Source organism: Spea bombifrons, chromosome 1 (assembly GCF_027358695.1).
Source record: "Spea bombifrons isolate aSpeBom1 chromosome 1, aSpeBom1.2.pri, whole genome shotgun sequence".
NCBI lineage: Eukaryota > Metazoa > Chordata > Amphibia > Anura > Pelobatidae > Spea > Spea bombifrons.
The window spans coordinates 40,809,191-40,833,179 of record NC_071087.1 but is presented as its reverse complement, the minus strand read 5'-3'; the positions used below and the strand labels follow the sequence as shown (position 1 = coordinate 40,833,179).

Here is a 23,989-nt window from a genome sequence, read left to right as displayed (position 1 = left end):
TTGCAATGGGGAAAAAAAAAACACAAATCTCATCCAGAAACATTTTATATTGGCAGCATTTGTTCGGAGAATCTGAAATATGATTTGGAATAGAGAATTAAAAAGTACCTCTGTGTGCACCTTTCTAAAAGCATGGATAATTCACCATTTGGGCACCCGGCAGGTGCACCATGTCATTCCTAAACACATACTTCTTTACAAAAAAGAATAGCAGATAAAGCTCAAAAGATAAGCTCAAAAAGCTTCTTAAAAGAACAGTTATGCCAAAGATCATTTTGACATGATAGTTCTTAACCCCTTAATGACAAAGGCCGTACGTGTACGGGCTCAAAATGCATTGTTTAACCCAAGGGGTTAAACTGATTAAATTAAACTGTTCTGGCATCCCTGTGCCATGTAGAATGCATACAACGATAGAGGGTGTCTAAGGGGCTTCCATGCCAATAGCTTAGATCGGTTGGGCTGGGTACAATTCTGAACCATTGAGAGTACATGAATACAAGAGTTTGCTTCAGTGATCCGTAAAAAAAACTTTTTATGATTCACTTGTTTTGATGTTCATTTAAAAGAGTACAGCTATTAGCATCGCCAAATTCATTTATCAAACCTTTTACTTACTTTTGAAAAAATATTTGTCTATAAATTGTGTTCATAGAAGTTGGCATCTATTGCAAGGGGAGGTCTAGCATTATCTGATCAATTCCCTGACCTAACGTGCTTTTACAAAAACTGCCTTGACCAATTATCAACAACTACTAAATGCCATTACAAATACATGAGTTTATTTAATGTATAAAACTGTAAAACAGTAGGTATGGGACAAGCGACAGAACCCTTCCTGCTTTGTCAACCGCTGAACTCTCCATGGTGCTGAATCTATGTACATATTATTTTAAAGCAGAAATGCAGCAGTTAGCTAGAATTCTATTTCTATAAATCAAAAGTTGAATTTATGTCTGCATAGTGGGCTGCTCCATTTCTTAAAAGACAGATCTAACTGGAAAAATATGCATTTTTCTTATTTTTTATATTGCCTGTCAAATTATTTAAAATAAAACCTAAGATAGGAAATAGCCTCAGGGTATTTGGGATTAAAAAGTGGATTCAGGCCCAGTTTTCCGGCTGCTTGGTTTGAATTCAGCCTTAAATCATAGAAAACATTTTGCATAATATATGTTGGATATTCCTTTAAAGGTTAAATATAATGCCCAGTTCTGTTTTATAAATATAAATCAACTGTCTGCTGTGTACTTGTCTACTTCAACTTGCATATGTACTTTGTGGCTTTTTGCCACCACTAGCTTCCATCATATTAGCAGCGATGGACTAAATTATAGCTCTCAGGATTTTGGTATCTACTAGCCAAACCTCTTCTAAACAATTTTAAAATGTCTCATATAATGTAACATACCTTAAGCAGGAGCTTAAGTAAGGGGTAATGTCCGGTGTGGGTATTGGGTGTTTGGGTGAATATATGCATGTCAATGGTGTTTATTGGGCATTCAGTGAAATATCCCAAAAAATGCTTGTACGTATGTATTAATGGTAACTCACATGGACTTGAAATAATGTTGTAGACACTTCCATGTTGCCTCTACTAATTTTCGGCTTCTACTTTCTCATATGCTTCTCTCACCAGAATTAGTTTATAGATTAGATAACCAGTTCAATTTTTAGAAACAAGGATATTTCTAGGTCATCCATTACATTGCACATACATAAATCAAGTAAGGTATTGCAATGAAAGAAAATCTAGTGTGTATGAATTGGCTTTTTTTTAAACCAGTCATAATTCTAAAGCTTGCAATTTTGCATTCTGTTTCACTAGACATAAACAGCAAACTGCAATAAGCCTTTTCACCCACATGTTTTTTATTTGCAAATGTATGCATGAATTAGTATATTGTTGCCCTGAAAAGAGCAAAGTGAATTACGAAATGCACAGCCATTCATTCTCACACATTTCCATTCACTGGCAGCAAGTCTTCTTAACATCGATTTTTTATGTCAAAGATTTTATGTGATGATGAGGTTTATATTGAAAGTTTCGTGACATATTGCTGCCATCACAGGAGTCTTCTTTGATATTAAAATATGAATAAACTTTCATTTAAAGCTGTCTTCATCCTTCAAAACACAAGGGCCACCATGCTCCAGGATTGATTGCAGTGTTAAAGGATTAGATCAGGGGAATTAGATTTCCCTATCAGAGGCACCAAACTCATCCCAAGTGTCTCTTTGATATTATGGCTTCAGGAAAGTAAACAGACTACCCATTCTGAAGTAATCAATGTCAGTTCTATTTATGTGAGTTTTTGCAAGTGAGTTTCCTATTTTAAATCATTAGGCTAACCAAAATGAAACGGACTTGAGCTCTGTGGGATCAGGGGGTTAAAACATTCTTTTTATTAATATTTTGTATTGTGGATCAGCTAACAGAACAATTATGTTTTTGCTTAGGCTGTAGGCCTGCTTAGCTCACTATTACTTGCATATTCTGGCCTGGGTCACCTAACCCTAGGGTGGCAGGTGGTGGTGGGGACTTATTGAAAGATCAGGCTCCCTGGTGCACTTCAGCTCAATGGACTGGTTACAATGGGCATTTTTGATCTCCTCAAATGATCCATTTACATTCGGGTGGACACATTCCGGTGTCTAGTTGGCATAACCTCCGTAGCATTCTGTATACGGCACTGTGATAACTTTTGAGCACAACGCCGGCATATGACACCATATCCCACCACTGGGGGTGCTGCTCTGGGTCAGGCTTAGGGCAGCACCCAACCTAATATATCCTTTAACTTGTGGAACTTAAAATGCGGAGACATGTGGAATTAAGACCCTTCTGCCAGTGTAGTGAAAGTCTTTTAGTTATCTTTAATACACTTACTCAGACAAACTTATACGTTATTAGAAAAGCAACACATTTAATTCATGTAAAAAAAGACATATAAAGGGAAAGCACAGAATATATCTGATAGGGTAGCTGACAGCTTTATGATAGGAGCAATATATTCTCAACAGATATCAACAAAACGTTCAGTCTATTGCATGGCTGGAAGCGAATGGTAGAGTTAAAAGATGGCACATGTTTTAGAATCTTTTGGACATCTGATCTGTCAGTCAGCTGTCTGATACTTGAAGACAGGTTTCATTATACAGCATGAGTTCATAAATCAGAACAGTGATTGACAGATTAATTTCTCAACAAGCTCACCAGCTATTCTATCTCCACTGCAGGATTATTGCAACCCAAATTGTTTCTTGAATGTTTGCTCCCCAAATCCATCTGAAGATGTAACAAGGGATATTTATATTAGTGCCACTTGAAATTAAAATGTATAAATAAAAAAAAATCCTTACATATTTGCTCTTTATTTTTTTTGGATGACATTTTTATTTTGTAGGAATATTTTATGGAATTTTCTTAATTCAATAATCCCCGCCCCAAATTTGCCTCAAAAACATGCATGTCTGTATTTCAGTGAGGTAGGAATTGTTTTCGGCTTCACTATTCATAATTTTTTACTTTTGCGACCAAAGTTGTAGGGGACACTTCACAAAAACCTTACGTCATGAACTTTTTGTACCAGCAGGGCTAAATCCCCAACTGGTGAACAGGAGATGAGGCTCTCAAATTACAGTCTGGTCTCCTCTCTGACAACTGTGGCCTCGAGTTGTCAGACTTAACGTGATGGCACTGCACACAACAATCAGAGCCTTGGGTTATAGCAGATCTCTATTAATTGTGTACTACCCTCTCATAGGGAGAAAAAAGAAATAAAAGTAAACAATGTTTAAAAACATAAAAAGTTGTACGAAGCCCTGAAGACAAGGCCAGAGCCGCTATGAACCAGATGAAAATTAACCAAAAGGTCAGAACTCTCTGTTACCTACAACTTGTATGATGGCCAGCAAAACTGTTGGGCAGAGGATAATTGTGGGAGTTGCAGTTCAATAACAAATAAACCGTTGAGCTCAACAAAGATACATTTGTTAAGAAAACTAATACTTTTAAAAAGCACACAAACACCTACCAAAAAGTTTTGTTTTTATTTGCAAAATCTGCATTAGCCTTAAAATCTTCCCAGCCCATATGGAATAAAACGCTTTCTTGTAATAAGCCAATATACAAAAAGGGAATAAAACAGAAAATATACACAGAAAAGTTGTAACTACACAAGAACACGACGATAAAACTGCAAAGTTTGACATTTTGAAAAAGTATCATAAAATAGGTGCTTGTAGTCATTTTAGTCCAACAGCAATTGTATAAGTGAATAAGGGCAAAATTCCAATAGTTGGCGATATAACTTTTTCTCAGTCTAATAGAATATAATTTAAATATAAGGTTTCGAGAGCAGAGCTTTCTTCCTCAATTTCACAAAAAAATCCAATCACTTTCTTAAGTCCCTATCATCTGTTGCCAAAATGCTTTATTGTATTTTGTTCTTGAGCAGATTTGAACATTCCTTTGAGGTTATGATTTCTGAGATCATTTATTGAGCGATCTGCATTTGAAACACAATGTCCAACTGCTGTATCTTTTTTTTTATGTTCCCAGCTGCCCTGCATTCAAAATCTCCCCTACAATTACATTTATGACTCTAATTTAAAGCATACAACCAGTTTAGTAAAATTGAACTGGAGCAAGACAAGTACAAAATGTAAATTGCATATGCTTCCCTTGAAGCATCTGTAACTATAATTTACTTATCGGGAATGTATATGCTCAAATATCCCCAAAATAAGATTGACATGGTAAATTCAGTCCAATATTTATTGCAACACTCTTTTTGATTTATATAGCTTAAGTTTTCAATTGCCTGTGAAAAAAGATTAAAATGATGTGACTATGGTTGGACATCTTACGTTTAAGCTACTGTTATAAAACGCTAGAAAATAATCCTTATTTTGTTAGAGGAACTGTCATATATGGGATAAAACCTGATGCTGAAAACATCTATCAACCTAGGGTACAATGTGCCGAAATACTATCTGTGTATCTGTGATGTAATTGTATGTGATCTCTCTCACTGGTGACCTCAATGTTTATGTGGCTCTTGACTCCCAAAAATCCCACATGACTGCCTTTGATGTGAGCCATGATGTATATAGGTGCAGAAATTTGAATTGGTAATCGAATAGTTTCTCTTAAAACAATATGTATAATCAGATATCAAATATAAAAAAAAAATAGTACATAAAACAGATTATTATCTCGAAAAATACAATATATAATGTAGGGCTTTGCAAATGAATGGTCATCATGGCAATAATCAATCATGCTTGTTTATTTCATAGAAAGAGCTACCACTGAAGTTTGGAAGTGATATTACATCAAACTGGGGGAAATGGCATGGCACAGCCCTTATTCCTTGGAGCTATTTCCCACCTGACGTAGATATGATGAATTCTTATGCTATTCATGGTTCTGGCATTGGAAGAGTGTATGAGGCCCTATACCCAATACCACCAGAGGACATAAGTGAAGGTCAAGGCCCTAACTTGTGAGTGAGATTTTGTTACTTGTGTATGATTACTTATAAGGAAGCTGTACGTTACCGCATCCCTACCTTTCTTCCTGATAGGTCTTCATGAGGTCTGGGGTTACCTTTTTGTCTCAGTCCCCTTCAACCTCTTAATAGGCTATAAGCTTGCAAAAGCAGGGGTTTGCTTCTCTTTCAGTACACCTCAAAGTTAATGTTTTATTGTTAATTCCCATTTTCCCCTACTGTGATGGCTTTGCAGAACCTGCTGGTGTATAAGACCTTAAACAATAAACAAGATTATCTCCCTTAGGTATTCTCTAATAGATCTGAAGGGCCATCTTGGATATCTTTAGGCTCCTCACTACCTCAAACCTTGGCGATTGAAATAAAAGCATGTTTTTCTTTCCTACAAGTTGCAGAATTGTGTGAATTATTCACACTTTCTTTTGTTTAGCATACGTACCTGATTGTGGGGACCTATTTGTTTGAAATGAAACCTCAGTTAAAACATGTTTATATTCATTTATAGTCATCGTCTGGAATATTTTAAAGACTTCAACCTGAAATGGATTATGGGTGAAGAATGGGAACAACCACCATCCAGCCTCTGGGAATTAGCTCCTTAAAAGATTCCATTTATTTTTTTGTCCAGATTCTCTGTATTTTAAAAAGTCTATCCTTATTAGCATTCAGTCCTTGACATGTCTTATTCTTCCTCATGACTGAAATGTATATGATTATGCAAATTAATAAAATGAGCTTTCTGGCCTGGCTCAGTTTGAGACATCTATTTTCAGCCTTCAGTTAATGTAATTGTTTCGTATACTGATTGTTTTGCTTGTCTTTTTTGCATAGATTAGTTATAAAAGTGTTATGTGGATTCTGTGGAGATAACTGTCCTTCCAGCATAGAACAGACTGGGATAGCTACCCAATGTTAAAAATGTTTATTACCACAGAGGGCCGCTATTCATTTGTGGTACATGCTGCTTAGTGAAAACTATATAACAGGAAACACTTTTTCATTTTATAGAATACAGGTAAATTCTTTATACCAAAATTATCGATTTTGAAGTTAATCACACAAGGGCACACTAGTCCAATGCACAGTGTATTAATAAATCCCTAGGTTTCACTTGGTGAAATCTTAGCTGAGTTTCTCAGTGTGCAGTGATTGTGCCACATGCCACGTGCCATGTGCCCAGACCCAAGTTTTTTAGTCAAGGGCACCTGCTTTTCTCCAAGTTTAACGTTTAGTACCTAACGAACTGAAAGCCTGTTAATTTAATATGGTTTTATTTAATAATCCTGCGTATGTAACAATTGATAATTAAACACACTGTATAGAACTGCTTCCAATGGTAACAAATGCATGAATTTATTCCAAATGTATAATGGATTTTAATGCCGATTAGACAGGGCATAGTTCTAGAGGAATTTATTTGAGCAAGGGTTTTGTGTTCATGGGAATTGTAGGAATTTTACTTTCAGAGAGGGAAGAGTAGAGATAACAAAAAAGCAGAGAACAATTCAGTGAATAAAAATAACGTTATGTATTCTGCTAAAAGTTACCTAAAATGTACCTAGTGCATTCCTAAAAAAATATACAACACAGAACCACTGCAAAGTTCAAACCAGCCTTTGCAAGTTGAAGTTACATTACAACAAAAAATAACATAAATATCTAGTACAACTATTACAATTGTACTACCAAATTCATTCTAGAACAAAACCTGTAAGAACTCACATTAACTTCTGAGCTCAGCTGCCAGGGACATTTCGCAGTGTTGTAGTCGGTACGATGGCTTACCTCAAATTTAAATGGAGAATATACTAATATATACTTGATTTAATCTTAATAATTGGGCAAAGGTGTAAATGTTGAATTTGTTAATCTATGGCTAATTAACGAGGAAGACCCACATGAAGGAGGGAAACTATAAGGTGCATATGCCCCACCATGTACCCCTGCATGCTTCTCAATAGTAGAGACAATGAGACAATGAGAGTCTTGGCGAATGAAGTCTCTATTTGTTACACACATAAAACAAGGAGTCTCCGTATAATGCGGCATTCCCTCTCCCCCAAAGCCAGCTGCTGAGTCACCCTGCACTCAGCCTACAGTCAACTTCCAGATCAACCCGCATCTGACGTGACAAGTGGGTCCGAGGGGCAAGCTAGGAGCTCCACTTGCCGTACACCCCTCCCCGAAAACAGATAGCTAGCGGGGCCACCCCACCCGGCCGCTATCGCGGAGGATCCACGGGGCATTGTCAGAATGGCCCTCCCCATCAGCCCACTGGCGTGCCTCTGACAAAAGCCCCGTTTGGCCCTGAGAGACAAGCCTGACCACAAAGTCAGTGCTTGCCATTGACAGGCTGACCACAAAATCAGTGCTTGTCATTGATCGAAACCGTCAGCGGAGGGGCATGCCTGCAACCCAGCCATGGGCCATTGCCAGGCCCGACCACAAGGTCAGTGCCCGGCGCTGGTCCGAATCACAACCGGAGGAGGGAAGGCCGCATTACCGCTGGGAAGCGCGTCAACCGGAGCATTCAAGTAGCTTGAGACTTCCTTGGTGTTTTATTACCGGTCGCCCTCCGGTGCTCCTAAGGCTCTTGTGAAGGGTTGGGAGGGGGGGGGACAAAGCAGAAAAAGTGAGTAATGCAATTTTTGTTAAGGGAAGAATCTCAGGTTCTGCATCCTCCCTCATCATCTTACTGCAACAGTATCTCTGAAGTGCTAATATATTTTACATACAAATTCTTGCAATCTGTTATTATATTATATTTGACAACTCTTGGTTACCGCTAATCCTTTGTATATGTTACCCTGATATTAGTACATCAGTATATAATAACTGCTTTTATTATCAGTGGAGTGTGTGGAGTCTGGACTATTAAGAAACAGGAGGCACTGATGCTGTCAACGTTGAGATGAATGAATCTCTTTTCCTCTCATTCAATTTAAAAATATACATTTCCAGTTCACTGCATGCATGTTTTAGAGGTGAGGGATGTAAATGCCATGAATTCTTGTTTGAATTAAGTTTTCTATATATAATCTAATAAGAACCATGATAAAGGACAGAGAGGTCTGTAGGAAGAAAATTAGCTGTTTCACAAAAGCCAAACTCGAAATCCATTTTGCCTAAGGTACAATACATTATCTGTTTACTGCACCGGGGATCCTGTGACGTCATCCCAGAACATAATTGGTTATTCTCCAGGGTATCTTATTGTTCTTTATTCGTTCTATTTCCTAATTGTGTTGTTATACATGGTATTGGGCACAAGGAGAATTTAATTCCAAAACTAGCATTTCCTCGAAAACCCTTTATAAAACATCGTCCAAAACATATATAATTCATTTAGTTACTTACCATAATATATAATATATATATAGATATATATATATAGATATAGATATAGATATATATATATATATATATCTATATCTATATCTATATATATATACTGTGCATATTATACATAGGTTTGGTAAACAGTTTCTCGCAAGAACTTATTTGAATGGTTTTAATTGAATAGTTCTTTGGGAACCAACACAATAAAAAAAAGTCGTGGGGAGTTTTACATTAGGTGGCTAACGAACAAAATGTTCTAGTGTCTTATACCGCCTTCCAGTGAGTCATGTTTTTCTTCTGCTGCCTCGAAAGCTTTGAAATATAATATTTTACCACACGCAGAGCTTAACACATAACAAAGCTACAATTACATATCGAGATTTAACACAAAAAAATTGATTAACTGTCACTCGAGAGGGGATTTTAGCAAGTGAAAATTGCCAAGATTCCCTAACACCCTGTTAACTAAAAGGATTCTGGTCTCATTTAGAAGCCATCCTTGTTCTTTCAGCGATGAGCAGCACTGTCAGAGAATCTTAATTACACTTTAAGTGGAATGCAAATGAGTTGTGACACTACATCATTTCACATGAAAGGTTCATTACTTACATTAACTTGCACAATGATGTTTCCAGAGTACCCGTTATAAAATGTGCACATGATTAACCCTTGCTGATCCTACAGAACACTGAGGCCTAACATATAGTATTCTTTTTCTAAACATTACAGTATGTTTCGGATGACAACATTGTAATTAAAACATTTGTCTCATTCACTTCCTTAGCAAGTAAAACATTTGCTCTATACACATGAAAGAGTTTAGTTTAGTATTATTTTATATTCAACAAAATACGAGCCAGAATCCATTTAAAATGGGTGCCAAAAAATAATAAAGTAATAAGCAATAATAAAGTATTTGGTCACACCCCATTAGGTATCTTAGCCTAGGCCGACTAGGTTAAGGCCTAGGGCAACAGGTCAAGGGGGGCACCTCAACATATGTATCACCAACTAACCTAAACTCCTCCTACTTCATGACATCACCCATGCAAATATAATAGGTTATGTGAGTCGCTATAACTGGTCATCCCAATCACTGCACCTTTTACTTACCTTAATGTTTCATGTGGGTACTCACCTACGCATGATCCTCTGACAATCTCCAACCTTGTCCTTGTGACCTGGAAACCTCTTGGAGATTGGAACTCTTCAGTTGCATCTCATGCAATGTAGCATGCCACGCGATCATGGATCTATAGATGCTGCAAATGGTGTCCAACATCTCATGCAGAAGCATTTATTGCTGAAATAGCTGCAAAATGCAACCTTATTTTCAGCCATGCCATAAACACTTTACATGTGGGGCATCTAAAGTAAGACTGAGATTCACGATATTTAAAGAGTTAAGGTCAAATATTCTGTGCATTATTATCAAGACTGTAATCATAAAGAATAACACCTGAGGAATACAGGGAGTCTGGGAAGAGCAGAACCTATATGACAGGTACATTCATGGCTGCTTAAACTGGATTGTTTTCCAAAAGATGTAGTTGTACAATTGAATAAGAATGTAAAGATTCATATTTTGCATACTTGAAACCCCAAAGAATTTAATTCCCATTAAATGTCCATGATGCTGGTGTTTTCCAGATTGACTTGCTGGTGATTTTCCTACCATACCAACAATTTCACAGATATGAGGTTGACGTGTCCAGCCATAAATCCAATCAAAAGCCAACGTGAAATCAAAAAGTGTTGGGTGTCATTGTTACGCCAAAGAGGCCCATCCAACCAACAAGTGCAAGCAGCAATATTAAAAACTACAGACGAGGCTGTCTCTTTAGCATGTATAATGACACTTCAGGGATAATCCCCCCTTCTATACAGCAGAATAAAACTCACTGGGAATATTTGGTGATCAGGAGATGGATTTATCACAGCTGTGAAAGCTTTCCAATGAATCATTTTTACCATGTAATTACATACTCCAAAGAACATAATTTCCTCTCCACCACCACTTTAAAAACCCTCCCCTCCCTCCAACAAAACATATTACCCTTGAACATTTATTAGTAACTGGTCTTGACTATCCTTGATTTCAAATTTCAGAAAGGGTCTTTTAACATTTACCTTTAAAAATATGTCATAAATTCACAGATTTATTTCATGGCATTTTTTCATACGGATAAAAATTGAGTTTCAAAATAATCAGGTATTTAGAAGGGCATCTTTCTATAAGGATAAAAAATGATTCTTAATTTAATTCATCAACTATTCATATTACCTGCCAGGATAAGAGTTTTTTTTGTCACAATATATATAGGGCACAGGATGCAGTACTTAGTATCAATGTCATTTTTATCTTTCATGCCAATCTATTTACTGTGAAAAGAAAAATGAACTAAGCTATACAATTTAGAAAGATATTTCAGGGATGAAATACAAGAGGACAGAACTGCCTAAAAGATTCATAGAAAATTAAAATTGCTCACAGTTCATCCGCTTGATCCATTTGAATTTTCCTGGCTTGTTAGAGCTTGTAACTAAAAGAGTATAACAAATTAGCATGTAAAATACAAAATTAGAGAGTGAATTATTCATTAACACATAAAACACAGCTAAAACATTCATTTTGTATTTTTGTTTTCTTTCTTCCCCTGTATTTTGGCACACAGATTGCTTTTGCAAGTTAAGTGTTTTGTTTGATTTATGTAATTTAGATAGATGCTCGGAAAACAGATTGGCTCCGTTTGGATTCATCCTGCGTGCTTCTGTGTTCCATCTTTGAGTGGACATATGTATCTTCCCACATTGTCAAGATACTGGCAGGCACTGGAGGGCAATAAACCACACAGCTACACCTACCACGATACTTCTCAGAAAAGGAATCAGTGTTTCTCTGATTGAACTTAAGGCAAGGACTCGACATACACCTAGCAAATACCATTGAACTTACTATTTACCTATCTGAAGCATAAATATTGGGGATTCCATCACACTACACGCTTAGCCGGTGGCTTTGTAAAAGTACCCAAATTAAGGTGAGTTCTATCTAATCCTAACATGGCTATATTGCCCACCATGGAGCCGAATTAGTGGGCCTGCACTGCCTTTAACCCACTGTGACTCTCATGCAATTTAAAGACTGGACACCATTAATGAGGCACTTGTGTGGTAGGTGGGGTGCGTAACCCCAAGATTTTTTTTCTAAAACTCTGTTTGCTTCAGCACTGCACAAAGTTATAAAACAAAGAACTCTTATTTTTTTCTAAACATGCACTTTAGAAAAAAATGCAATAGCATTGAAAACATCATTAGTGTTATTGCGTATGAAGCACATTAAAAAAACCAGCAACACATGCAAAGAAAATAATCTAGTGGGTTATGGAAAATACAGAAATATTACCGTATTTGCTCGATTATAAGACGAGGTTTTTTTCAGAGCAAATGCTCTGAAAAATACCCCTCGTCTTCTAATCGGGGTCGTCTTCTAATCAGACCTCAAATAGAGGTCTGATTAGGAGACTAAGATCCAGATCCCCCGCACCGCTGCAGGGGACCTGGATCCTCCTGTCTCACCCGACCCCCCCCCCATACACACACTTACCGGTGCTTCCTGCTTTGTTGCCGGGGCAGCGGGTTGACGTCTACGCGATGCGCGTAGACAACGTCCGCTGCAGCCGGAAGGAGGTGTGGCTAGCAGCGGGGGTTGTCTGCGTCCGTCGCATAGACCTTCCCCGACTGTCAGAGTCGGGGAAAGTATACGCGACGGACGCATACAAACCCCCGCTGCTAGCCACACCTCCTTCCGGCTGCAGCAGAAGGCGACGTCAACCCGCTGCCCCGGCTGGAAGCACCGGTAAGAGAGGGGGGAGAGTGGGGGAAGGGGGGTGAGAGAGAGAGGGGGGGGGGAGAGAGAGAGGGGGTGAGAGAGAGAGAGAGAGAGAGAGAGAGGAGAGAGAGAGAGAGTGTGTTAGTTAAATGGGGTTATAGGGTGTGTGTGTGTTAAATGGGGGCATAGGGCATTTCTGGAGTGGCGTTAAGGGGGCATTTAATAGAGCACTCTGCCTCCAGAAATGCCTTATACCCCTATATGCCACTCTGCCATTTAGGGGGTTAAAAGGCATATTATGGGGCAGAGTGGCATATAGGGAGGTATAAGGCATTTCAGGAGGCAGAGTGGCGTTAAGGGGGCATTTAATAGAGCACTCTGCCTCCTGAAATGCCTTATACCTCCCTATATGCCACTCTGCCCCATAATATGCCTTTTAACCCCCTAAATGGCAGAGTGGCATATAGGGGTATAAGGCATTTCTGGAGGCAGAGTGCTCTATACAATGCCTTTTAACTCCCTTAATGCCACTCTGCCTCCTGAAATGCCTTATACCTCCCTATGTGCCACTCTGCCCCATAATATGCATTTTAACCCCCTAAATGCCAGAATGGGATATAGGGGTATAAGGCATTTCTGGAGGCAGAGTGGCACATAGGGGGTCAAAAGGCATACCATGGGGCACAGTGGCATATAGAGGGTTAAGAGGCATATCATGGGCCACAGTGCCATATTGGAGTGGCAAGCCTGGGGGCAGATGTGCGTAACTGGGGGACAGTTTGGAAAATACAAGAAATAAAAACAAAAGAAATCTTTTTCTCAATCATAGCTTTTATTAAAAAAAAGAGTTTACATGAATTAACATTTACTGGTAAAACTTTTTTCCTTTGGGGTCGTCTTATATTCAGGCTTTTTCTTTTTTTCCTAAGTTAATATTCAGATTTTGGGGGGTCGTCTTATAATCAGGGTCGTCTTATAATCGAGCAAATACGGTATGTTTTTTAAAAAAAAGGAAAAAATATGTTTAAACTGTTTCTAGACATGTTTAGGCATCATTGGTGAACAGCAGTCTAAAGCATTGTTTGTTCACCAGTGGGCTAGCTCTATAATGCCTTACATCAGCATTATCAACCTGTTCTTCCATACTAATTAGAAAGCTGCCTTGGCATTTCTACACTTCAGTTTATTCAGAGAGCTGTCACCTTCGTAGATATTAGCATAAATAAATTCATTGATTAATTCTACCTACAGCTTCTGTTTCTATTTGTCATTCAGGGAAGTTGTGATAGAGATATTTGGGTTAAACATAAATGGGTATTTTATCTTATGGAAGCTAGATTCTGGGTCAGAAGGTAGCAGTACAAGCATTTCAATGAATTTCCTGTCCTGATAATGTTATTTATTTATTCATATAGTGCCATCATATTCTGCAGAGCTGTACAATGGGGAAACTGGACAAAACAAGTGCATCACATAACATTTTGGAATACGATGTTGTTGTATACAATAATATATACTGTATTGCTTGGAAGAGAGACGATGTGATAAAAACATTTCATACTTAAATGGATTTAACAAAGTACAGGAGGCAAGTGTATTTGAAATGAAGAGAAAGGCTAGAACCAAAGGTCATAATCTAAAACTAGAGAGTCAGAGACTGAGCTGTAATGTAAGGAACGTTTACTTTACTGGTAGATAAGTGAAAACAGCCTCCTAGCAGAAGTAGTAAAGGTTAACACCGTAAAGGAATTTAAATATTTATGGTATATGTTTATGGTGAACTGGAATCTAAGATGAGACCAATGATTTCAATTTTTTAAAGCCTGAAACAATGGGCAGGCTAGATGGGCCAACTGGTTTCTAAATTCTATGTATTTATAATACATAATTCTCAGAGGTGTAATATGGCCTAGGGAGGCAGGTCTGGTGGGGGCTTCCCAGGATTGGCTACGCGGACCTTTCTGCCTTCTGGCCTCATGAGCTATGGTTATTCATGTCAGGGCCGGACTGGTGATGATTAGGCGGCCCTGGTATTTTAAGGCAAGTGGCCATCTGATTACATAAGTGCAGCTGATGGCTGTCTATATGCTCAAGTAGCATGTGACCAGGCACATCCAGCCATTGGCTGCACACCGTGGTACCTGATCTACCGCTGGAGCAACAGAGATAGATGGTGGCGCTGTTTCCCAGTGGTCCAACGGGCAATTTTCCTAGTGTGCCGGATGGCCAGTCCAGGCATGATTTATGTTATTCAAATTTGGAGGCAGGGCTTGCCTCAGACAGTCATGAAGTAGGAAGTGAGGTGAATGGCGTGTGCACATGGCCAAATGCAGCTCTCCAGAGACAGAGGAAACAGACACAGAGACCCAGGGAAGCAGGGCTATTGGCAATCAGGCTCACAGGCACACAGTGGGTCAGTTATAAGGGAAATCTCTAACCAGCCCAGAAAACTGCAGCCTGAATTATAATATAAAAAGATGCAATAAGAAGTGACTGAAACTTGGCCTACAGTCATTAACATCCAGCTGGGAATTGATCTTGCGACACCTTAAATGTACTTAAATGAAAACGGTTCTGTGGAAGCTGCCTAAATTGAAGATTTCAGAGGGATACTTTACCTGTTAGCTATGTTTGGAGAGGCCATCATAGCTAAAGCTCCTGTTACGGAAGCCGATTAAGAACAACTAGCAGCATAAGTATGGGTTAGTTCTCGGAAATGGTAGTTTGCAGGAGAAATTAACCTTCCAACTCCCTGATAATATGCATCATGAAAGACCAACCCTCTTGAGCGTCTCCTGCAAGGAGACCATGGTTGGCCATTTATAATCAATGGAAATATTTGAAATTCATCCTACTGATTAAACTATGGATTACAAGGTGTCAGCTCAGCCCTTTTGCAAGAGAAACTTGTCGGTGTTGGCCCTTCATATTGCGTATGTCAGGGCCCCAGTGGAACTCACCTTGCTCCTGCAGTTCATGGCTCTCTGGCTCTCTCCTGCTCCATGCCTGCCTGCATTTCTGTTCTTGTGTACTGCTCTTAGGCACGCACGCGCTGTCACTTCCTCCTTATATATCCCTTCAGGGGGCATGGCCTAAGCAGGCGGTTGCTTTAAAAGGCTGAGTGTTACTCGGTGCTCAGTCATTTTGATCCTCTGTGAGCTCCTGATTGCGTTTGTGGCTTGTTACTTACCCCCCTGGATTGTTTCTACAGACTTTGCTTTCGTAAAAACCTTCAGAGCTTGCATAGTGGACTCCTCACCCGAACCTAACAGCGTAAGGTGTGTGTAAAGGCAACGTGTATGTGTATATACGTGTGTTTATGGGCATCTGTATGTAATGGCAGTGTAAATAAAACAACCTCTGTAAAAAAAAAAAAAAAAATAGCTGTCCATTAACACACATATACGCATACACTGCCCTTACACACAACTGCCCATAAACACACAGATACACATACACTGCCCTTATACACGACTGCCCTAAAACACACACATACACTGCCCTTACACACGACTGCCTTTACACACATATACACACACACCAGCTTACAAACATACAAATACCTTCACTGCCCTTACAAACATACTGCCCATACGCACACACTGACGTCATATCCCGACGCTCTGCATCATTTGCCGGTGCGTAGTGGTTAGGGAGAATGGAAGCCGAGGTCTGAATTGACAGACCTCGCGCTGCCTAATGTTGGGCCAGTTGGAGGGGGATCGTGATAACCCAAACCAGCCATGCTCATTGGGCACCCCCACCCCAGACTAGCGCTGATGGTGCCTGGGTGCGCACGGCCCACGGGGCGCCTGATGAGCGTGATCTCCCCAACCAGCACTGGAGGCTGCAGATGCTGATCGGGCCTCACTCGCCTCACCCTTCCTATGGCCCTGTGTGAACATCTTAGATGTTGATGTAATACTTCAAAGGACATGTCTGCACCATACTATGACCAAGCAAAAGGCCTCAATCTGAAACTGATTTATAATACCGATTAATAGAGTTCTCCTATGGCCTTAGGCAGTTAAATGGTTAACCCGATGTTAAAAACTTTAGTAATTCATATTAGACATTTTCCATCTCCGTGGATAAATTTGCAAACTGCAATTTATGCACTAAACAATTCTGCAGCTATGATATAATTTTTCTTGAAAAATGTTTACCCACCATGCATACCGCAGGTTGGGGAAAAAGCCTTTATATTTCAGAGGAAATAATGGTTTAAAGCAGTTTGCTGGAGAAGGAACTATCCCAATAAATCATCTGTCAGTGTGGATAATAGAATACTACATCATTTTCTATCAGCTAGAATAAAGGTTAAACACTATACCTTACTCACACACTGTGCCATCTTCTAAGCTCGTTCAGCACTTGTTTCAGTCTTTCTCTCTCTTTCATCTCATATTTAATAAAACACCTTTTCAACTTTCTAGAACTTTGTTATATTTTTACAAAACTCCCGGAACCTTCTGGTAATAATGCAATAAAAGAAAAATAAAATCAAATTCTAGTTGATTTTTCTTTTACATGTCTGTAATGCTATCATTAAGAGACGGAAATAGTAAAGAGTTGTAGTAGGGGAACCCAAATCCTTGTCATTCTCTGCCACTCCATGGTCCTAAATACCAATTGCCGTTGACAATATAGTGGCTATATAATACCTCTTCTAGTCGGTGCTCTAGAGCCCTGTGGTGGCAAGTGGCGAGTGGCATGTGACTCTCTAAATTTCCCCTTCTAAATTTCAAGCCACACTGTCCATATCCTGCTTTCGGACTTCGAAAAAGAAAAGAGGTCTTTCAGTTAAGGGTAGAAATCCACTGGCCTCTTCTAGTCAGAGCCGGCCTTAGGCGTTGTGGCGCCCTGTGCGGACTACTCCTCTGGCGCCCCCCCTCACTACCCCCCCTCTCTGCCCCTTCAAACTACCCCCCCTCAAACTACCCCTCCCCTCTACCCCTTCAAACTACCCCCCCACCTCTGCCCCTTCAAACTACCCCCCCCTCTGCCCCTTCAAACTACCCCCCCTCTGCCCCTTCAAACTACCCCCTCCTCTGCCCCTTCAAACTACCCCCCCCCTCTGCCCCTTCAAACTACCCCCCCCTCTGCCCCTTCAAACTACCCCCCCCTCTGCCCCTTCAAACTACCCCCCCACTTACCTTGTTGCAGGAGTCCTGCGGTAAGAGCGGGAGGCATCCCTCTTCTCGCTCTGCCGGCATTTCATGTTGAGCGCCGGTATAGTCCGGCGCTCAACATGAGATGCTGGCACCGCGACGGAGTCACGGAGAGTAAGGGGCGCCGAGCGGTTGCCGAGAACTTCACGAGCAACCGCTCGGCGCCCCTGACCGGGACTTAGATTAAAGCATCGTTTTTTTTTAAAAAAACTTTATTTAACATCAATGATGTTAAATAAAGTTTAAAAAACAAACAAACAAAAAAAAACGATGCTTTAATCTAAGTCCCGGTCAGGCGCCCCTGCAACCATGGCGCCCTGTGCGGTCACACAGGTCGCACACCCCTAAGGCCGGCCCTGCTTCTAGTCCCTTATCTGCGGAGTTTTGGATAAACTTAATTTGCAGGATTGTGTTAGGTGACAATAAATGCTGGATTATACTAAGGGATATACATTGGGGCCCTGAAATCTAGGGCCTACCAGTGCTTTAGTAGATAACCTGACACTACTGTATTCACTAGGTGGCCACACACAAGAGTCATGTAACACAGCGTTACATTTGACCCCATACTAGTAGGAGGCAGCTTCCACCATATTCAAGAAGGAGTGGAGTTAGGTGCCAGGTAATCAGATTAGTTTTGTATGTGTATCTATGTAGGTATGTGAGTATGTGTATGCATGTATATGTCCACGCAACCAGGAAGTGTCTAAATTTAGCACTTATCCGCAAAGTGACTAACATATGAAAAATAAGAGGCAAATCATTTTTATAAAAGATAAGGCTTTTAAGATGTTAGTAATAGAATTTTATTCATATAGGCATGTTTAAAAAAAAAACTAAACTAGATTAATGGATATATGGCTTGTTATGTGTAAAGAAGACTTTTAAAGGTTTCAAGAAAGGTTAATTCTTCTATAAAGAAACTGTCAGGCTCTTTGAAATCAAATACAAAAAATGTAGAAAACATATGGACGAATGTGAATCAGTATATCTAATACATTAACATCCGTTCTCCAAGGTTTTTGTCTGCAAAGGACGTGCCAGGGGTTATTGTGTGTCATTTGCAGTGAGAAAGATATTCTGTCTGAAAAATGGAGTCCAAAATAATTTAGTCATCCTCCACTGCATTTTAAATCCGAGAAGTACTAGGTAAAGAGAAATACCGGCCATGTTTAAATTGCTTTCACAGTCTGTTAGCTTATTGATCATTTCAGAAAAATAAACACAATCTGTGCGCATTATGCAAAGCAGCAAAGATTACACCTCATATCAAAATATTCTTTTCCTCTAGTGAAATTTCAATGTAACTATTTTTAATAAAAAAAATAAAAAAATTGCAGAAACAGGTGATATTATATAGTTGTTTTAAACTTCAATATGCCAATTCTTGGATTCTGTGTGGGAAATATGGTAAGACCGTGCATGACGGTTGTAAAAATAACACATTTTAGAAATTAAAATGAAAGCAGTCTATCTAACAGAACTACATAAAAAGGTCTGTTTTGTAATCTGTACCATCTGCTTCAAAACTTTCTTGGCACTAATTGTAACCTAGGCACTGTCTGTATGCTGACCTTGCACAGACTTTTTATGTTACGAGCCAAAAAAAAAAAGAGTTTGAAAAACAAATAAAACTCTTGTGTGTCTGGTATCATGAAAGGACTTTGCGGTCTCAGTATAAACAAGCCAAAACAGGTGCAACCATGCTTGTACATCCTCCAGTACGTAAATTATAATTTATGAGAAAAATATAAAGATTTCACAAAACATAAAACATAAAATATCCTGCTGGGTTTTTTTTTCTATAGAATTACACACCTGCATAACAAAATGTTTATCACAAACCTAACAAGAGACTTATCAAACGCTGTTTGTACCAGGGTTCCTAATGCTTAAGAGTATTTCAACATAGTAACACAAGTTGCCAGCGTTAACATCAGCCATCTAATCAAATGAAATGATCATGTGACAGAAACAAATATACTAACTAACTTGAGGTCTACTTGACAGAAATAAACATTCAGGCAATTAGAACAAGTATAGAGCCTGAGTTGTTTATATTGTAAGACCCAAGAGGACATGTGGTGGTACATGTTGACCATTGATTGAGCATCATCTTGTCCACTTATGTTTTAGAGGGCCAGTAGACTAACTTATAATTGTGTAGGGTTGCATCTGCTAGTTGATGTCCCATGTGTGCTATGGCTTGATGGATTTTGATGGGGACACATACATCTCTAGCAGGGCTGCAGGGGAAAATGTTGATGTATTTCAGATGTAGATGTTGCCAGGTTGCTGAAAATCATCCCTACCCAGCCCCACAGTGTAAAGGAGAGGACATGGGGAACTTTATTATCTGGGTTTCAAAATGTTCTGCTAGGTAGCGGATCGAATACCCTAGGAAAATGCAAGGCATCTCCAAATCTAGGGCTATCCTCATTATTGGTATAAGTACAGAGGAGGCATTAACTAGTTGGTCTAATATACTCCATGTTTCCTAAGAGCCAGAAGAAATGTACAGTATAAACCTATATAAAATAGTTTTTAATGTATGACTATAAGACAATCTGTGATTGTTGCTCGTTCTTAGCCAGCTACATTTCTTTGAATGACCTAACCCGTTATTTAACATTTGCTTCCAAATTCCTCTGATCGATCAGCTGTTGCCACCCTTGCCTATATCCTTTCACAGGAAAACATTCTATCATACACTATTTCCAACCCTTAACTTTTTATAGCGCTGTTCTACGTTGTCCAGTCTTTGCCCATCCAATCCTTGCTGCTGTTGATAATCCTCTTCCCTTTTCCTTTGCCCCAGCACATTCCTTTGTTCTTGTCTCTTATATCTCCACCCAAAAGGTAAAAATAGCACACATGATTTATTATTTGTGGAACTAATATTAAAAATAAGCAAATACTTAACTAAAAAACACAATTTTCCACAAAAAACTCTGCTCACTTAATCAAATGTTTCATACACACTATCTAGAAAGTAGCTAGATGGAAATCTCTATACAATAATCTCATGCCATCTCATATTTATACTATTATTGAATTACTATTAACAGTAGAGATTGCATGTAAATATCTTGTAAAAACAGAAAATTATGTATGTAGACAAAAAATAACTTTTTTTACATTTTTGAAATCAAGAGGTTCCTTTTATTAATTTAATCTTGTTTTTGTATGTAGAGTTTTCCCACCAGATAGGTACTAACTATTGCCTCTAATCAGGTCATAATGTTTTCCGCTCATGCTTTCATAGTCAAACATAGGATGTAGTTTATAGTGTGTAAATTATGTGTTAGTGTTTTTCATTTGTCTACAAAAAGCTATATGGGGATGGGAATTCCCAGCTTCATGTTTTTTAAGCAACATACCAGTACTTAGAAACATGATGAATGACTTTATTATATGCTACCTATTATTTTAAAATAAGAAAGTTGTTTAATGAAGATGAACTTTAAAAGACTCTTAATTGGTCCATATAATTTGATTTTATATATAACAAAAGACAATTTTAATGTTATTCTACCTAGAAACTTTGTTTTTAAATCTTTCTTTTATGTAGCTATAACGTTCTGTCTTTGCATCAAACCTGGTATAGTTACAGTTGCCCTTTTTAAACCAAGAGGGATATTTATGTGTGCAAAACACAGGCTCCTCTTATACCTTCTTCTGACAGAAATAATCAATTCATATGCTGTTTTATCCTATTTTACTTAACATTAATAATCTCCAGAGTACTAATGCTTAACCCTTTTTGTCATGTACTTGTGAGCTGAAGCTTGAACAGCATCCTCATTTTTTATGCTCAGGAGTACTTTCATTCTCATGGACAGAAGGGACTGTCCATCAGGAAACATCCTGGCGGGTTGAAATACAGGGCCGCGTAGGATGGCACAGCCCACAGAAAATTTTCTGCCTTTTCAAATTTGTGAATGGGGCTGATGGAATCTCAATTAGCAGGTTGATTTCAAAATAGGTACATTTTGACAAAGATGCATTCCTGGAATCGGAGCATGAACTGCTTTCTGCACTCGTTTAAAGCCATGATGGTCTTGGCATGTCAATTTTTCACTAGCTGGATGTTAGTGAATGACGTGCCTGGACCATCAATTGTCATCAAGGGGTTAAGGGAAGTAGATAAATAAATAACGAGAAAATTCAGGATATTAGAACTGCACGTGGCTAATAATTAATAATAAAACAAATTTTCTCAAACCCAGTGACTTATTCAGATTTTGACAGTGAGGGTGGTACAACATAGCTCCCATCAATATATACTGAGCCTGATCGTGGTACAGAATATAACTCCCATCAATATAAATACTGAGCCTGACAGTGGTATACCACAACTTCATTTACCACAACAGTATAGTGGTATAGTGTATCTCTGATTCTAGCAAGACAGATGCAAACAGTGGTACAGCATATCTCCCATCACTATATACTGTGCCAGACATTGTCAGTCATACACCATAACTCCCGTGACTATATACTGTACCAAACACTAAAGGAAGTACAGCATAACTCCCAATATAACATTGGTATATTAGTATCACTTTTTAATTTTATCTGCTGGGCCATTGGTGAAAGCAGTATTTATACCAAGTTGTTGTAAGGAAAACAATATGCAATAACCTTGCATTGTGAGGTGCTAATTAAAATACGGTATATTAAAGGACCAGCTAAACCATGAATGCAGAACAAATTATAAAAGGTTGGCCCATCAGAATGCCTAATTAACAATATGAACATTGGTTTATCACATATCAACACATTCAGTTTTTATTACAATCAACTAAAAAATGTACATTAGTATTCACTAGTATTCACAAATCTGGCATAGATCACAGGGCACACACTCCAAAGGCCAGCCCTAACACCCAGATTGCACAAATAGGACTTGCCCAGCACCCAGATTGCACACACACAGGACTTGCCCCAGCACCCAGATTGCATCCACAGTCCAGGCACTCAAGTCAAATTCAAACGACTTGCCCAGCACCGAATTTAAAGCCACAGGATTGCCCGTTATCCAGATTGCACACACAGGATTTGCCGCAGCACCAGGATTGCACTCACAGGAATTGGCCAGCACCCAGATTGCAGTCACAGGAATTGCCCAGCACCAAGTTTAAGACACATGATTGCCTAGTATCCAGATTGCATCCACAAGACTTGCCACAGCACCAAGATTGCATCCACAGGAATTGGCCAGCACCCAGATTGCAGTCATAGGAATTGCCCAGCACCCAGATTGAACTCAAAGGAGTTGGCCCAGCACAATATTGTATCCACATGACTTGCCCCAGCACCCAGACAGCACCTACTATCCACTATCTACCCACATTTTTCTAATCTACCTTTTTTCCCCTTTCCTCACTATTTACCCCTTTTCTCACTATCTGCTCCCTCTCCCTTCTAGCCCCCCTTTCTACCCCCTAATTCACCTACCTTGCTGAAGTCCTGTGATAGGAGCTCAAGGCCTCTGTCTCCCTGCTCCGATGCGGCACGCGCGTCTTCACAGCTGAGTGTCATATGAAGCCTTACGCTCCCACAGTCAGGGCAGTGCCTAGGTGGGTCGGCGGCAGGGAGTAGAGAAGACAGAGGGGTGCCCAGCGGTTACTGAAAACTTTTTCATGATCGATTGCTCTGCACCCCTCCTCTATCCTCCACTCCCTGCCGCCTGGGTGCTGTGCACCCCGTGCACCCGCCTCGGCAACGTCCCATCTTCCACTTTTGCTTAATCCATTAGAATACCAGAATGAGATAGAAAAAAGTCCACTGTGTCTGTGTTGTACACGAACCTTTCAATTTTATCTTACAGCTGATGTGTCAGAACTCTCTTAACATGTTTCTCCAGGGACAATGAGAATATCACAGTTAAAGTGATAGCCTATATTTCCTAGTATAGGAGATCTATAATTACCTTGAACATACTTGTAAAGGTTTTTCATATGCCCAGAAATACATCTTTCCTCCAGAGAAAGCAGTCCCAATTAGGACAGCCTTTCTTCATAGCTGAAATTTTCCATTCCTTTTATCATTGTATAGCCCATTTCTAACCCCTTTCAATTTCCAGTACGCCCCATTTTTGTGCTGTTGCTCAAAACCGCACTGCATGT

The 23,989-nt window shown here is 39.3% G+C and overlaps 1 protein-coding gene across 1 annotated transcript in view; it reads left to right on the top strand.

Annotated features, from left to right (window-relative positions):
- LOC128484175 (UPF0462 protein C4orf33 homolog) overlaps window positions 1-6,366 on the top strand; it is a 52,643-nt gene extending 46,277 nt beyond the window's left edge. Inside the window, exons 5-6 of the mRNA XM_053460529.1 lie at window positions 5,305-5,510; window positions 6,022-6,366. Of these exons, the coding sequence (XP_053316504.1) occupies window positions 5,305-5,510; window positions 6,022-6,118 (303 nt within the window). The 3' untranslated portion in view covers window positions 6,119-6,366. The remainder of the gene's footprint in view (window positions 1-5,304; window positions 5,511-6,021) is intronic.
- Window positions 6,367-23,989: the final 17,623 nt, after the last annotated feature.